At 41.6% G+C, this 17,803-nt stretch overlaps 1 protein-coding gene across 1 annotated transcript in view; it reads right to left on the bottom strand.

Annotated features, from left to right (window-relative positions):
• LRP1B (LDL receptor related protein 1B) overlaps positions 1-17,803 on the bottom strand; it is a 3,812,342-nt gene that overhangs the window by 855,596 nt on the left and 2,938,943 nt on the right. Inside the window, exons 49-50 of the mRNA XM_078683424.1 lie at positions 17,358-17,507; positions 15,046-15,168 (exon numbers count right to left, since the gene is read on the bottom strand). Of these exons, the coding sequence (XP_078539550.1) occupies positions 15,046-15,168; positions 17,358-17,507 (273 nt within the window). The remainder of the gene's footprint in view (positions 1-15,045; positions 15,169-17,357; positions 17,508-17,803) is intronic.

The raw sequence follows: 17,803 nt of genomic DNA on the forward strand, positions 1-17,803 counted from the left end.
AGGGGCAAATGACCATAAGGGGGAATAGTAGATCCTCGCTGACCCCCTAGGTTTGATGTGGAGGTTTTAAAAGGGCCCCGCGGGGCAAAAAAAAAAAAATAATAATAATCGAACGGCTGAATGGATTTGCACGAAACTTGGCAAAATTGTAGGGACTGGTAGCCCGATGTGCCTTTGCTAGGTCTCAATATATGTGCTTCAGTGGATTTTGAGAAATTAACGTTCAAAAAAAGATATATATCTGTAACAGCGCACCGCTTCGCGTACTTTTCGCGTTACGGAGCTTTGCGAAGCGAAGCTGATTGGCTCTCCGGTGTCTGTAAACATTCCAAACAGTACGTAGCGGCCGCCATCTTGTCTCTCGGTAGGATCGAGAGACAAGAGGAGGCCAAAGCGAAGGGGCAAATGACCATAAGGGGGCATAGTAGATCCTCGCTGACCCCCTAGGTTTGATGTGGAGGTTTTAAAAGGGCCCCGCGGGGCAAAAAAAAAAAATAATAATAATAATCGAACGGCTGAATGGATTTGCACGAAACTTGGTAAAATATTAGGGACTGGTAGCCCGATGTGCCTTTGCTAGGTCTCAATATATGTGCTTCAGTGCATTTTGAGAAATTAACGTTCAAAAACAAGATATATATCTGTAACAGCGCTCCGCTTCGCGGAGATAAAATTATATCTGTATTACCTAGCTGTTGCTAACACCAGTTAGCGACGGCTAGTAGGAGATAGCGACCATCTTGGGCCCCACTTTGCATGTGAGTGATATTTATCACTAATGACATGCAAAGTGGGCATGCCAAGATGTTAGCGACTGGAAACAGTCGCTAACATCGCTATCTCCTATTATCAACTTTTGGAAATATTCGAGATAAGCGCGAATATCTCCAAAAAGTAACAGCTGCCCTGAGCAGTTCTTAGCCATGTTATCCAATGGGAGGTGGATAACATGGCTAAGAGCATTAGCTCGGTAATGCATGAATATTGCTGAGTTTTCAGCGATATTAATGCATTGCGGTCGTTTTTTATCGTATTTGCGATAAACCTTGATAATAGCAAGGTTTATCTGCGATAATTTCTGACGGTAAAAAAATCTTTGCAATGCATCGTTAGGGATAAATATCGCTTAACTTTGGTAATATGCCCCAACGTCTGTTAACGTTCGATTCGAAGGAAATCAGGAAGTGTTGAAAAACATTGTCTGCGCCATCTTGTCTTTTTTCAAATGCCACACTTTTGTCGTGCACGGCAGCCATTTTAGATGCCTTGACCAGACCCACTCTCACCCAGGCAGTGGTCACCCCCGCTCTCTGTCTTATGCATGGGTAATAAACCTCCCCCCATCTGCGCTGCTCTTCCCTGAGAATCACACCCTGTGCCCGCCCGACACCTCCCTTTCGCCCTATTCACTACCGCACCCTCTGACACTCCTTTTCCTCTGTGTCCGATTGTCCAGGCCGGTCCTAGGCTATCAGCTAGCCCTGCAGATGTAGTTTATGGCCACAGCTGTAAAGAATCACCCCTCTTCAAAGGAGTTATAGTAGATCAAGGCCCACACTCGATGAGATCCGTCACAGCAGAAGCGTTGCTATTATCTGAAAACCATCCTGTATTGTGATTGGCGAGGGGACCGAGCGTGAAGCGGAAGATTCCAGGGATGACTCTTTGTACATCAAAGTTTTTACAATTATGTGTCACATTAAAAATATATAGCACTCCGACAAAGTAGTAAGATTATAAAACTTTAATAATTTATAAATATATACAAGAAAACAAAAATAGTAATAACATATAAACATTTTTAGGGAAAAACAACGAAGTAGCGGTCGGCTGTGCGAATAGTCCCAATGCAGCACAACGTCCAGATTTCCGGCGTGGGGCGTCGCGGGGGGTGGGTCATCAGTAGCAAACTGTTGTGCGAATAGTTCCAAGGCAGCAGAACGCGCCGAAATCTAGATGACACGAAAGTGATGTCTAGTAAGTTGCCACCCAGCAAATAACGGCGTGGGGCGTCGCGGGGGGTGGGTCATCAGTAGCAAACTGTTGTGCGAATAGTTCCAAGGCAGCAGAACGATGGCACCAAGGTGATGTCCAGTAAGTTGCCGCACTGGTTTTGGTATCCTACAATGCTGCTCCGAATAACGGCGTGGGGCGCCCCGGGGGAGGCGGCGTGAACGGGCCTCTCCAGGTGGAGTGTCATCTGTTGTAGTGGGGCGCCCCTTTACCGTTTCAGTTGCCATTCCGTCCGTTTTTGGTCCACTGTGTCAAAAGCCGCAATTCAGCTGAGTTGCGCCCACTCTTGCGGTGCAGCGATAGGCGGCTGTCACAGGACTCTCAAAATGGCGGCAGGCTCTTTCCTTTTTGGGCCTGGTCCACTGAAATGGCCCTGGGACACCTTGGAAATCGGACGCTTGTCTGCTAGGTCTTGGACCCCATTCTCGAAAGCGTCCCCTCCGCCTTGAGTATTCATCAAAAGTTTTGGGGGCCCCGACTCCTGCAGGCTTCTGGTGGGGAGCGGCTGCCATGATTGCTCGCGGAATGACCACGACGGAGCTACGAGATGGTGGTGCTCTCATGCTGACGCCAGTTTAGTCTGAAACATCCAGAAACAAGGTGGGGCTTTCATCGTTTGGGAAAAAAAAAAGTTTTCATCCAATGAAAAGTGTTGTTTTTAGGTCATATGATCAAGCCTTCCATCATTAGGAAACCAAAAGTAAAATGAACCAATGAAAAGTTTTATAAACAAGTCACATGACCTGTTATGCGGCATAGGGTATAAAATGCGGAGAAAATACGTTGGCACGTGAGGCGGCGTCAGTAGCGGACCGATGTGCGAATAGGCCGAAGGCAATACAACGCGCCAAGATCCGGATGGCACCGAGGTGGTGTCCAGCAAGTTGCAGCACTGGTGTGGCCATCCTACAATGCTGAAAGTCGGCGTGGGGCGCCCCGTTGGCCTGTGAGTTTGCGTCAGTAGCGGACCGATGTGCGAATAGGCGGAAGGCAGCACAACGCGCCAAGATCCGGATGGCACCGAGGTGGTGTCTAGTAAGTTGCCGCACTGGTGTGGCCATCCAACAATGCTGAAAGTCGGCGTGGGGCGCCCCGTTGGCCTGTGAGATGGCGTCAGTAGCGGACCGATGTGCGAATAGGCCGAAGGCAGCACAACGCGCCAAGATCCGGATGGCACCGAGGTGGTGTCTAGTAAGTTGTCGCACTTCTGTGGCCATCCTACAATGTTGAAAGTCGGCGTGGGGCGCCCCGTTGGCCTGTGAGATGGCGTCAGTAGCGGACCGATGTGCGAATGGGGCCAAAGGCAGCGCAACAATATTTTCTGACTGACACCACAAGGCGCTGAGATGCCAAGATCCGGATGGCACCGAGGTGATGTCTAAGTTGCGGACTGATGTGCGAATGGGGCCAAAGGCAGCGTAACAATATTTTTTGTATGGAAGATACCACTAGGCGTTGAGATGCCAAAATTCGGATGGCACCGAGGTGATGTCTAGCAAGTTGCTGTACTGGTGTGGTCGTCCTACAATGCTGAAACTCGGCGTGGGTCGCCCCATTAGCCTGTGAGATGGCGTCAGTAGCGGACCGATGTGCGAATAGGCCGAAGGCAGCACAACGCGCCAAGATCCGGATGTCACCGTGGTGGTTTCATAGTTGAGAGGCACTTCATCTGCAGTGGGGCGCCGAGATCCGGATGGCACCGAGGTGATGTCTAGCAAGTTGCTGTACTGGTGTGGTCATTCTACAATGCTGAAAGTCGGCGTGGGGCGCCCCATTAGCCTGTGAGATGGCGTCAGTAGCGGACTGATGTGCGAATGGGGCCAAAGGCAGCGCAACAATATTTTCTGAAGAGAAGACACCAAAAGGTGCTGACATTCCAAGATCCGGATGGCACCGAGGTGGTGTCTAGCAAGCTATGAAGTTGAGTTGTGTGCGCACTTGCGGCGAATAGGTCGAAGGCAGCATAACAATGTTTTTTGAATAGAAGACACCACAAGGCGTTGAGATTCGGTTACCACCGAGGTGATGTCTAGCAAGTTGCCGCACTGGTGTGGCCATCCTACAATACTGCTCCGAATAACGGCGTGGGGTGCCCGAAGGGGGGGGGAGCCGGCGTGAATGGGCCTTCCTAGGTGGAGGCTCGTCTGCTGTAGTGGGGCGCCCCTTTACCGTTTCAGTTGCCATTCAGCTGAGTTTCGGCTGCTCTTGATGCTACAGCGACAGGCGGCTGCAAGAGGACTCTCAAAATGGCGGCCTGTTCTTTGGATTTGGGCCTGGTCCACTAAAATGGCCCTGGGACACCTTAGAACTCGGACGCTCGATTTTTTTTCCTTTCCTGTACATGCAAAAAAAGGTAAATGCCCGGTACGTTACACGCTTCATCTGCCACGATGAACTCTCCAGAGGAACCGAAAAAAAACTATAGTTGTGGTAACTATACCATGCATCGTCATATGGAGAGGTGGCACCAATTAATTATAGTGCTGCATAAAAGAGAGATTTGGAGGAGAACCCCTGACCTGCTAGTACATTCATCAAAGAAGTGGCACTGAGAGCTTCAGAGGCAAGGGAAACGGTCCCAAATATTTAGAAGAACTTTGGAAAGATTAAAATGACATGTTTAGATTGTGGCAAATTAATTTCATGTGGACAGATGAGTGTTACTCTAATAAATACAGCATATGAACATCATCATAGTCGATGGTTGGTAGAGACATTTTGACTATATCCTGGACCTGCCCGTCCTCGCCCAAAATGGCGCCGGAATAAATGGGACTCGTAACTCCTTGTTGTGTACTGGTTGCAGAACCTTGAAATCACGAGATACGTATGCAGTTTTGAAGCACATGGCGGGCGGGGACGAGAATTGATTGACTATTTCGACATCCCTATTGATATTAAGTTCTGATGTGTTATTGATTACTGTACTGTTGAAAGTTCGAATTAACGTCACCCATGGTACTTGCCCGCAAATGTATATCTAGATAATTTTATTGTAACTGGCCCTGTCGTATTTTAATTATAAAATGTACGTCCACCGATTCCGTAACTGTTAGACACCTTAGTTCTTGCAACCTAATGGCCCGCCCGTTACGTTCCTCTACAGTGTAAATGTCTATTCATCATATACGATTACAGTTTGCTCTGTGGCAGGCCCACGTGGTTATAGGCTCGTATTTGTATAATGAAATTTTCACAATAAAGGTTTTTAAAAGAAAACATGGTAGTAGTATATACATTGGTAAAGTTTTTAATAATAGTGACTGTTTTAGAATCATTAAAAGGCAAGTGAAATAAAGCAGACCAATTACATGAAGGGTAAAAGGTATAATACGAAGGAACGCAGTAAAGATAAATGGTCAAGGGCTGTTGTGTTTTCTATTCCTGCAACATAAAGTGATCGATAAGAATCTCATATTCAGGCGTATCGGCGACTAAGACAGCAGGTCGACCCTCTTTTGCTCAACGGCTCCGTCATGGGACGAAGAAACGCTCTTTTTCTCGAAAAAAGAATATATTTTACTTGCAGGACAGTTGTAAAATTTCCGGGAAAGTACATTAGCCTGGAACATTATAACATATATTTAAGAAAAAATAATGTTCGGAAGTAATGAAAAGCGTAATTTTTAGGTCATATGACCAAGCCTTTCATCATTACAATAAGAAAAGTAAAATGAACCAATGAAAAGTTTTATTAACAAGTCACATGACTTGTTATGCTTACGTTACGCGCTGCGCGCCCCGGATGACTTCCGGATGCGCTAACGCGGCGCGTCATATGACGCATTACGCGACAACGCAGGTACAGAATATAGTCAAAATGTCTCCACCAACCAGCGGTCGGAACACAACCCCTTTCAGCAGGCTAAATAGTTCTGTTAAATGACAACAGAAGGGACAGGCAACAAGAACCATCAGTCAAAGAGGGGAGGGCTAGTTCTTCTCTACCGGGTTACATTGGGGCGCTACCGGAACTGATCGAATTGGTAGTCTACAGTGTTTCTGGATGTTTCAGACTGAAGCTGGGGTTAGCATGAGAGCAGCACCATTTCGTAGCTCCGTCGTGGTCATTCCGCAACCAATCATGGCAGCCGTTCTTTATCGTTATTTTGGGCGGGGTGGGTGGCGGAGCCGAGCTGTTTTGCAGCCATCATTGTGTGGAGTTCAGTTCATCTCACTAGTTTTGTATTTGTCATGAGGGGTTGTTCCTAATGTTTCTATTTTAGCGAGGTCAAAAAGAGATCCCATTAGTGGCCTACTGATTTTGCTCGATTCCTTTTCTTTTTTTTTACACGATTTTTCGTTATCTGCAAAGACTAAACAGAGTATTGCGACTCTGTGTTTGTTTGTAAATAGAGAATGAACCAAAGAGAACTAATTCTAAAACAGTAAATACTTGGATAACAATCAATCAAATGGAGAGAGAAGCAGGCACGACGGATTACAACGGGGGCAAAGGCCTGCGTTAACTACCTTTCACTATCTGCAAAGAGAGAGTACTCCTAATAGAAATGAGGGGGGGGGGCACCATTCAAAGCAGATCAGTGTGCATAAACACGAAAATGTTTTCACTTACCACGTACTTGACATTCGACAGCTTATGATATTTGCTATTAAAAAACCATTGAAATTCACTGAAAAAACCATAGGTTATAGACCATATATAGTTAGGAATTAGCATTTACAAAACCTTGAAAATTCACTGAAAAAACCATAGGTTATAGACCATATATAGTTAGGAATTAGCATTTAAAAAACCTTATTTTACTCACACAAAACCATTGAAATTCCATATATAGTTAGTTGCACTAACTATATATCGCGCACCCGCAATCCACTGCTGATCATGTCACATATTACATCATTCATGACATGGTCAGTGACATCACTGATGACATCACTGATGACATCTCAAATGACATCACTGATGACATCTCATTTGACATCATTCTTGTGCTAATACGATAAACCTCTTCAGACTCTAATATAACCTTAGATACACTCAGTGTATACAGACACTCACACACTGCCACTCATCCATGGAGTTACTCACACACCCAGTCAGTCATGCAAAGAAACAATCTCACCTCCATTTCTTCAACTATACAGTTAAACACACCTTACTTATTGAAACATATACTAACACATATTTACTCTCTTATACAATCCCTGATACAAGTTCACAATGATCGATACAACCACTCACTCATTCAGTGGCTCTCATGCACAGTTATTTATATATGCCAACTCTCACATGTACTGTGTTTTACATATGTACTTACTATGACATGTAGCATTGAGATATCCATTCACTCATCAATACACTCATGCACACAGTCAACTGCCCATGTAGCTGTTTCCACATGCACTCTTGAACTCATACACCTAGTGAATAAACTGCTCACACATCTATGCATAGAGTCACACACCTTCCAGCCACCCCCACACAAACTCAATCTCCCATAGAAATACTTGGGCAACCAATTAATAACACATATAGCCTCTCGTATAGCTAATGATCAACACATGCAGCAGTTTACAGAACAACAGACATAATGATGCACAAATTAAGACAGTTTAGTTACTAACCCATGCATTCAGTGAGACACATTTAATCACTCACTCATACAGTCAGTCACGCACCTACTAAATCCTTCATCCAGACACTTATACATCCACTCATTCTTCAATATGTAAGACATATTTTAACTTTACAGAAACATACAGTCACTGGATGTTGTCATCAGTGATGTCATCAGTGATGTCATCAGTGATGTCATCAGTGATGTCACTGACCATGTCATGAATGATGTAATATGTGACATGATCAGCAGTGGATTGCGGGTGCGCGATATATAGTTAGTGCAACTAACTATATATGGAATTTCAATGGTTTTGTGTGAGTAAAATAAGGTTTTTTAAATGCTAATTCCTAACTATATATGGTCTATAACCTATGGTTTTTTCAGTGAATATATATATATATATATATATATATATATACATATATATATATATGTATATATATATATATATATATATATATATATATATATATATATATACATATATATATATATATATATATGCAAACACTCCCTCCTTTCACCTTAAAGAAGGTTCACTGACACTGGCTGAGTTGCTGTAGAAATCGCTTTAATGGTGAACAGCACGAAGCAAGACAGGGAAAAGTACATAATTAAATGTGGGCGCCAGCGTTTCCATGTCCGAATGCTGTACTGCATGCCACATTTCTAAATAACATTTCTCCCTTAGCGCAAATTATTTCAGGTAAAGTTCATCCTACTGCTCCCAACTTGCCTCACTCCATAACTCCGTCACAGGGGGCAAGCAGGTCAGACTCCAACCAATTCAAATCTCACAAGTTTGCCGAGCAACCCAAGACTGTTATGGAGTGAGGCAAGTTGGGAGCAGTAGGATGAATTTCCGTACCTGCAGGCTGAAAGCTCCAAGAAATCAGTGAGTGAAAGATGATAAAACGAACTATGCAATGACGTGGCATGCAGTACAGCATTCGGACATGGAAACGCTGGCGCCCACATTTAATTATGTACTTTTCCCTGCGCGCACTTCTGTGGGTAATACGGCCCGCGCTGAAGATAAAATGTCACGTGGGCTGCTGATACAGAAAGTTACCGCCCGTGATCAAGGCTTGTAATGGCAGAAACGTTGGGCTGTGGTAACGTCTTGCTTCGTGCTGTTCACCATTAAAGCGATTTCTACAGCAACTCAGCCAGTGTCAGTGAACCTTCTTTAAGGTGAAAGGAGGGAGTGTTTGCATTTTACCTGGAAGCCGTGCACCAGGCTCACTGGCCGCCCTGCAAGGTTCAGTCTTGGGTTGCTCGGCAAACTTGTGAGATATATATATATATATATATATATAAATATATATATATATATATATATTTACACATACATACATACATACATACAGATATACATAAACACATGCATAAAAGTCCTGACTATCCAAACCATTAGTATGTTTCATGTGTTAAACTATTTTGAATTGCTAAGCCCTGGTTATTCCTCTAAGAGTATGTGTAGTATACACATCTTTATATCTTTAGTTGCAATGTAACTAGGAGTAAGGTAGGCTTGTACTATTTTCATTATCCAATTATACACTTACATGAATGTGACCCAAAATTGATCTGTTTTCATAATCATTAATAATGTACATGTGCACCCATTTCACACTTTCTAGGCATGAGTGTTTTTAGTCCTTAAAAGTATTCTAAATTGAGTTGAAAGTATTTGAATAGTACTTATAGTTTTCCTCATATTAATAGCCAATTGTCATGGCCGATGAAGTATTATGTGATAGAGAATCATGCATCCTTCTAAATTGATACTGCTTAGTCCATTCTTAAATCAAAGGAGAATACCTAATCCCTTAAAAACTATTATTATTTAAGATTCACACAATATCAAACTTTTGTTAACATTTTCCACACAAAGAACTGAAAACACGTATGTCACATCAAATTACAGTGCTGTCACATTTTATTTCTTGCTTCATCAGATGCCTAACAAAGCATCATACGCAAAGGCAAAACATGACATCATACAAATCAATACTCACAATGAAATCCAAGTTATTACTCTTAATGTATTAGACAAAGATACATTAAATGTGCTTATTAAGATGTCTCTCTTAGGTTGACTTAGGATGGAATGAATGAACCAGACAGGTATTCTCAAAGACAAAACTCCAGGACATAAAAGAATAATTGCTTGTGAAACATAATAATAAATCTGATGAAAGTATGTGAGAGGGATTTCTTTGGTATAATATGGAGCATATTTATGAGAGGCCTACGCCACCATTGCATCACTAATTTTGGTAAGTTGCGGAATAGAATAAAGGTATTAGTGTTGCTAATTTTTAAAAAGAGATTATAAACTTTAACGCAGTTTGTTCAGAAAAACTAAACTGTGTTTATATATTTTGTCAATGCACTCCCTACAAAAGTCAAACTCGTAATGTTTTTTGTGCATTTAAAGTGAAAAAGAGAGTAATGATAAGTGGTGTGAATGTGCTGTTTACTTATTTGTAGAGGAACAATTTGAATTGTCCATCCAATAAGTTATATGTAAGTACTGCTATAATATGTTAGAGGAAAACAAAATGCCTGCTATATCAGTACACAACACCTTAGAAATAATATCTGTTCCAGAAGTACTTAAAGTTTTGAATGTTTATGAATCCCTGTTAATACAGTCTATACATACATTTCACGCTATAGTTCGCATAGAGCCAAAGAGAGGGTAGTTACCTCCAACTGAGTTCCAAAAAGGTCTCAAAGGTAGAGTTGTGTACTTGCCATTAGATTTTAGGAAAAATATTGAAACTATAGAGGTACAGAGAAATTTAGAAGAGGAAACTTGTAATTCTAGTAAATGATGTCCTGACTAAGCGTAAAAGATATGTCAAGAGCCAGTGGAAGTTAGTAAAGATAAAAATGCAACTTGATACCTGGTACAAAATAACATATATTATAAAATACTGCAGAAATTCTTCAAGACATCACGTATCAGGAGGACAATACATCATCAATGACAGGTCAGATAGAAAAAGTGCATCAAACCAGAGTAGAAGAAATTTATGAACATTATAGAATCAATCCTCTACAAATTGTTGGTGATACTATTGATTTATATCAACTAAAAGAAACAAAATGAACTCCCTTAGGTGTATGGGAAAAGTTCAGAAGCTTTATGTTCCCTCATCTTTTTCCTACTGGAGTAGGTGGTAGGTATGATGACTGGCCTGTACAAATACCAGCGGGCGAGTACAGATCTACTAGACTTTATTCAGAGGACCGAAGATTTTGTCAATGTATTATAGGTTTCATCTACTTTTTGAAAGTGATTTGTCTGCATCGCCTTATGCTGTAGATCACATTTTGAAAACAGAAGTATATCAGCAAAATCTATCTGCAAGATAATTTGTTGGGAAAATTCCCGGAAAAGATGAACAGCTGGAATACAACTTGATTACTCTCATGGAATGTCAATGTGGGACTAACAAATATTGGCATAGTCTTCAAGGTGAGCTGAAATGAGAAATTTAGGAGCACCTACATGGTTTCTAACACCCAGGTGTGCTGAGTGTGGATGGGATGACCTGCTTCAATTCTTGCGAGAGACAAATTCAAGTATAAAATACATCAATCTCAAGACACCAGGAGAACTCTGCGCCTTAGAACCAGCAAATGTTTGCAGATATTTCAACCACAGATTTCAAGCCTTGATGGCTTTTATTTGCAACAAGAATAATCCTTCACTTGCTGAAGTAACTGATTTATTTTGGGACAAGGAGTACTACATATTCACATGCTGCTATGGGTAAAGGATGCTCTAAGGTTTGGAACAGATACTGATGAATCTCTGTTGTCATTCATAGAGCAGTATGTAAATTGTGCTATCCCAAAGGATACTGGTGATAAGATTTTAAGACAACACGTTCTACAATTCCAAAATCATAGGTGGGGAAAATACTGTTGTCAAAAATACAGATCCAAAGGGAAATTTTACACAAGAAGTCGTTTGAAATCCCACGACCTGTCATCTCACAAGGAAGAGTTAACAGCACCCAGTCTGCAGTCAAACATAGACTTACACAGGAAATCACAGAAAAATACATTCAACCTAAGAAGAACAGAGGCCTCCAAGTACGTTAACGACTACAAACCTGTCATTCTGAAGATGTGGAATGCAAACATGGATCTACAGTTTGTTGCAGAAAATTCTATTGTTGTTGCTCATTACGTCACTTCATATATAACAAAGTCAGAGAAGACCAAAATGAAAGAGAGGTGGGAGGAGATTTCAGCTAAAAAAAGTCTTACAATGAAATTGTACAGTTTTTGTTTGAAAATTCTTTCCCACAGCTGGCTTTTTTTTTTTAGAATACTGTCATGCTATAGCACTTGCAGAAAGGTAAAAAAAAAATTTAAGTTGGCCAATAATATTAATATTCAAAATTTTTGTCCCTTAACCTTTTCCATGCTTATGACGGCTCCCGGTCGTCATGAGTCACGGTGGGCATGTGCTGATGACGGCCGGGAGCCGTCATGACCACGCCCGCGATCGGAATGTTCAGCACTGCATCGGAATTCGTGCCGCAGTGATGAGGTTAAAACATAAACCATAAAGTGGCTTTAAAACCAAGATGCTAAAAATACATAAATGCTGCATGTCAATGTGCTTAGTGGTATGGCTTTGATCTTCCCTTTGCATATTTGCTAATTTGTGTTGGAGAGGAAAAGACAAAAAATAATCTTACAACATTTTCCAAGCTCCAGTCACACCTGGCCAGCTCACAGATTTTTCAGACCCATAAATAAACCATATCTCTCAAACGAGCTCAAGATTGAAATGTTTGATAGCCAAATCAGATGAGTTAGAAAACAGTTTTAGCATAACAAAAAAACATAATGTCAAGAGAAATGGGATTCTTAAAGCAAGGATATATAAATAGGCAATCGTTTTTGCGGAATGAAGAAATAAAATTTCAAGCAATGGCCATAAATAAAGAATCGGGTAGTTGAAAACACTTAAGTTTGCCAATGCGAGTACATTTTAATTTGATAAATGTTTGATGGCATCAGTCCTTTTTTTGGGTAGTTTACAATAACCCTAGAATTCTCCTCATTCCTGTCATTGTCCACGTAGACAGAGGATAAAAGCCCCAAAGCTGTAATTGTACCCAGTTGAAACCATTTCTGCCTGACCTTCACCATCATACGAATGGTGATGAAATGGGCCTTCATCGGCAGGGGCACAATAACCTCTGAAGCTGTGGTAAGTATTAATAAATGAAATAAGCAGAATGGCATCCAGAGGTTGTTTAGGTGGCTAGGGAATGTGGGCATTAAGGGAGCTCCTGCACAAAACATGGAATGACCGAGAAATTAAGTCCTGCAAGGAGACTGTGAAGGCATGCTTTAAACCATCAGACATGAGGTTAAACTGTGTACTGGAGACATTTGTCCAGAGATTTCCGAAAAAGGATGAGGCCAGGGTCCCAGCAGATCTAGGGGAGTGGGATGATTAGCTAACCCATGGCTCAATATAGCTTAAACATGTTAAACCACATTGCACTTTATACCACCCTTCACCTTATATCGGTACATAGGCATCACTAGTCGGACCTAGCTCACTGCTTACGCAGGGCGGCTGTCCTTTACCCTTGCCCAAGACTCATTACGTGTATGTAGGCTTTAGTAGCCTGCTAAAGTATTCAGATGCCAAGTCTGCTGCACTTGCACTTTTCACTGCTAACGTCAACTGCACCCTACTTACCCTATCGTTGGTTGCTTTTTTTTATATGTTGCAGTCTCTTCCATCACCAGCACAAAGGTATCACTAATTGGAACATCAACAAAACCTCCCCCCTTGACTTATTACATGCACGAAGGCTCACTAGCCGGATCATTCATTTATATGCCTAGACTGCTGCACTTGCACTTTTCATTGATGACCTCCTTTGCACCCTATTTACACTGCGCCCAGAATCTGTTTAAATTTTGGTCGACTCATTGCATACCAGCATACAGGCACAACTAGTCAGATAATTCACAATGTTTATTTCTCTTTATCGGCTGCACCTGCACTTTTAAGGTATCATAGATTATAACAATTGATTATATGTGCAAAACCGCAGCCCATTGGGGGAGGGTGGCATGCCCAGAAAATCGGCTTCAATCTACTGGTGTACCTTATTTACACATCTCTGCTGCAGAGCTACCTGGCATACACAGCCTTTCCACCTTAATAATCAGGGCAGAAAGTGAGTACTTTTGTCAAATCTTTCTTCAAAACACTGATCTAGATGGGTTTATGTTTTTCAGTGACAATGCTGATGGTGTCAGGAGCTCGTTTTATGTCTCTTTTTAATGTATTTATTGTGTACAGTGTGTCAATGGTTTTAATAATCAAGCAATAAAGTTGTATTAATATGGACATAAAGGGTCTCGTTCTGCTCAGAGAAAACTGCACAGTTCCGCAGTGGTGTAGCAAGGCGGGTTGCAGCGGGGGTCCTGAATTTTCGGTGCGAAGGCCTCCCACCTTACCTGCGGCCATTGCTGGGCGCCAAATGCAGGGGATCCCCAGCACCCCGCCCTTCCCTCCCCCCCTCCGCTCTTACCTGTGGCCGTCTCAGGGCAGCAAATGCAAGGATCGCCACGGGCCACAAAATATCTAGCTACGCCGCAGCACTTCCAAACACTGGGATGCGTAAGGTATTATCAGGCTATTCCTCATTCTCACATGCAGGGCTCCTAATAAGTAGGTTGAGCCATACCAATGAGAAAATGAATCCTGCCAGGTTTACCACTTCAGAATAATGCTGCACTTTTGGTCAGGGCCTAGCAGAGAATTCATGCTCTTCAGGTAGTATTATGACATGCAAAACTAGACTGCATTAGCATATATTGGAATTTTCTTTGATTCAAATCGCGTCCTTACTTTTATTTATATAACCTTGCTTACAAGGAGAACATTATGAGAATGGGATGAGTAAATAAACAATCATGAGTTTTCCCGCTATACTGCACAAAACGGTAATCAATAGCCCTCTACATTAGTCATCCCTACTTCTCTGCTTTAATTTAAAGACAAAGAGCCTGTTAAACCAACATGATATGCCTTCATATGCACATTGACATTTGCTTTTGTACAGTTTGACATTTCATATGAGATTATTTTTTATTCATAGATACCAGTGCCCACCCACCACAGAACATTTTAGTCTTGGCAAAGGGCTAGCAGAATTTGAAATGCCAGCTTTTTGCTCCTCAGTTGTACCATTTGAGATTTTCTTTACTTCCACTGCTGAGTAGCTAAAAAATATCTTAAACCACAGAACAATATTTACCTACATTTTGATGATTGCAGCGTAATACCTGTGCGACTTTCCCCGAATTAATATGTGGTAGATGTGTATAGGACTGGTGCCACTTTTGTTTTAATCAAATGATGACTTTTCCAGTCAGAATTGCTTACCACAGTGTAGCTCATCTGCTCCATCCTCGCAGTCTTTTTGCCCATCACATAGTGAGGTGTTCAATATGCATCTTCCACTGGGGCAGGAAAAATAGTTTTCTTTACATCTGTGTCTGTTTCGAACTAAAAGGAGACAGAAGAGTACACACATGTATGAGCGAAAACATGTAGAACTAAACAGGGACATCCCTATTTTTGGAGCACTAGGCTGACTCCATGTTTTGTGCATCACTTGCCGCCTTTCTTTGTGTGCGCCACACAATATAATATGCAAACCACGGCAAGGCATCATGTTGGTGTTAACAGTGCTCCCCCACCCCATTCCCCCCCATTGGTGATGCAATTGACAGCAAACTTTGTTTCCTTTGAATAGAAACGACTCTGCTTGTGGTGCTGCTAGAGTTACAGATCCATCAATATATTTATTTTTCCAAAAAAGAAACACTATCAAAAACAAACTCGTAGAATATTCCATTAATTTCCCATTATTACACGTCAAAATATTTTCATACATTAACTAGAGAATGGTAATTTGAAAAAAATATTGATCATTTATGCTATGCATCAAATCAGGTTAACTCCCGGTAAAGTTTGCATCACTTCGCCATACAGAACAGCTCCACCCTTCCATATACAGATTAATTTAAATTGAAAATAGGTAACTGTTCAACATTGTATTGATGTCCTCATACTTTATCTAACAACTACATCCGCCTACTTTTCAGTTAAGATTGTCAGAGTGCTAGTTCTCAAGCTGTGATGCAAATAAAATGAAAATTATAAATATTCATGGCAAGAATAGGGAAGAGAGCTGAGCTAGAAGCACGCACTAAGTGGTGTGCATGGCACAGCACATTAGACATGAGGCGGTAGCAGTTGTAAGCATCTATGTGATCTTACCCTTCCACTGCGGTTTCATGTATTGGTGTCTGGATCCATGTGACTTGTGCCTCTAAAGTAGTACCAGCGTGGTAGCGGCCATGGTGGAGATTACGACCCGTTTAATTTTGACAATAATCCAATGTAAGTGAGCCACATCAAAGGGCCAGCGTGCACAGCTGTGCATCTCTCCATTATCTATATCCTTATCTTTGTGTGACCCAATGTATCTGTCAGTGAGGAGGCGGGTGTACTGATTGAGTGGAACTATCTAATGCCCCACTCCTGACTTGCCTCCAATATTTTCTCCATCCAGCCACCAGAAGCAACAGCTACACTGTCACCACAGCCTATTCCTTTGAGTCCGCACCCCACTTCTACTTCTACATTCCAGCACTGCTCTATGTGGTGACTTCTGTTGCATCAGTGTGGTGTTGCATTGGAGCTCATAGGAACAAGCAATGTTTTATTTCCTGGCTGTTGGAAATTCTGACTGATAGCTGACTACTGGATTTGGCTTCAGCGGAACCTGCAGTTTTAGTTAGATCTAGTTCTCTGCCATTATTACTGACTGATGAGCACTCGTGGCACAACTAGCCAATCTCTACGGAAGAAATAACTCATTCCCTTTCTTTAGTCCGCCAGCGTCTCATTGGTTCCTATTGTCATTATTATTACAATTTGATACTATTCATCTATGCATGCGCGATTGTAACAAGTTAGTGGATTTGCCACTATGATGGGGGCTTGTAATTCCTGTGGTTCTTCTACAGTGGAATCCTTACTGGAATACAGTGGTATCTCTTCTTCTGCTAGTTCTGCAATGTCTGGTAGACTATTCATGCCTCTACATTATCATGTTAACCTGAGAAGAAGGCTCATCACTGAGCTGTATATAGTTGGAATGACTTTTCTAGTGGTTAGACTATTTGTAAGCGTTCCTGCCGCCATCTTTGTGTGTTTGTTTTCATACAATTGAACAATTAAAGGTCGTTTCATGTGTCTATTACTATAACATACAATGTAAATGTTTCAAAAATTGGTTGGGTGTGACATAACTTAGTAATTTTTCTTCCGAACAATCATGTTTTTTAAATGGATTTTAGTTTGAAAGTCCAAACGGACTTGGAGAGACTCTATTTCATGGTTCTGGCTAAAGTTTCAATATTTGCACTAGGAATAATTGAAGTTGTTTCAGAATTCTTTGCAGAATACATTTTAAGTCAAAGACAAAGCAATTTGTGTTTGCTGTTTACTTTTGCTATCCTAACTATGGCAAACCACCTGCAGACTAAAGAAATTGTGCACAACATGATTTATGCACTTGGGTGAAGACTACACACAGAGCAGGTTCTACGTTTGAACTTGACTTCGCCCTCCATCTCATCTTTGGAGCTTTTTATCGTTAACTGCAAATAAACTTTGGTGATTACCTGGGCATTTTAATTCGTCTGTAAAATCCCCACAGTCATTTGCTCCATCACATATCCATTCAGGTAGAATACACAGTGAAGTGGAATTGCAGCTGACGAAGCCTTTCGTTTTTATACCAAGTTTGTAGAAATTGCTGCAATCTGTGATATCTGCAATTAAAAGATTACAAATATTTGTTTTACTTCCAATACGTCTTGCGAAATTATGTCACATGCAGTATCATCTCAACAGGCCACGATCTTCATAAACTACGGATGGCAGCTGGGTTCTATCCAAACATTAACATTTAAAGGAGGCAGATCCATAACAACAGTCAGGTTAACGCGAATGACAATTATAATTATGGTTCCAGGAACACAAGGCACAGGAACTATAAATCAAGGACTAATAAAATGATGGGTTAGTGCAGAAGAGCAGATAGGGTCAAGAAGCTAAAATCGGAACA

The sequence above is a fragment of the Lissotriton helveticus genome, chromosome 3_1 (assembly GCF_964261635.1).
Source record: "Lissotriton helveticus chromosome 3_1, aLisHel1.1, whole genome shotgun sequence".
In the NCBI taxonomy this organism is placed as follows: domain Eukaryota; kingdom Metazoa; phylum Chordata; class Amphibia; order Caudata; family Salamandridae; genus Lissotriton; species Lissotriton helveticus.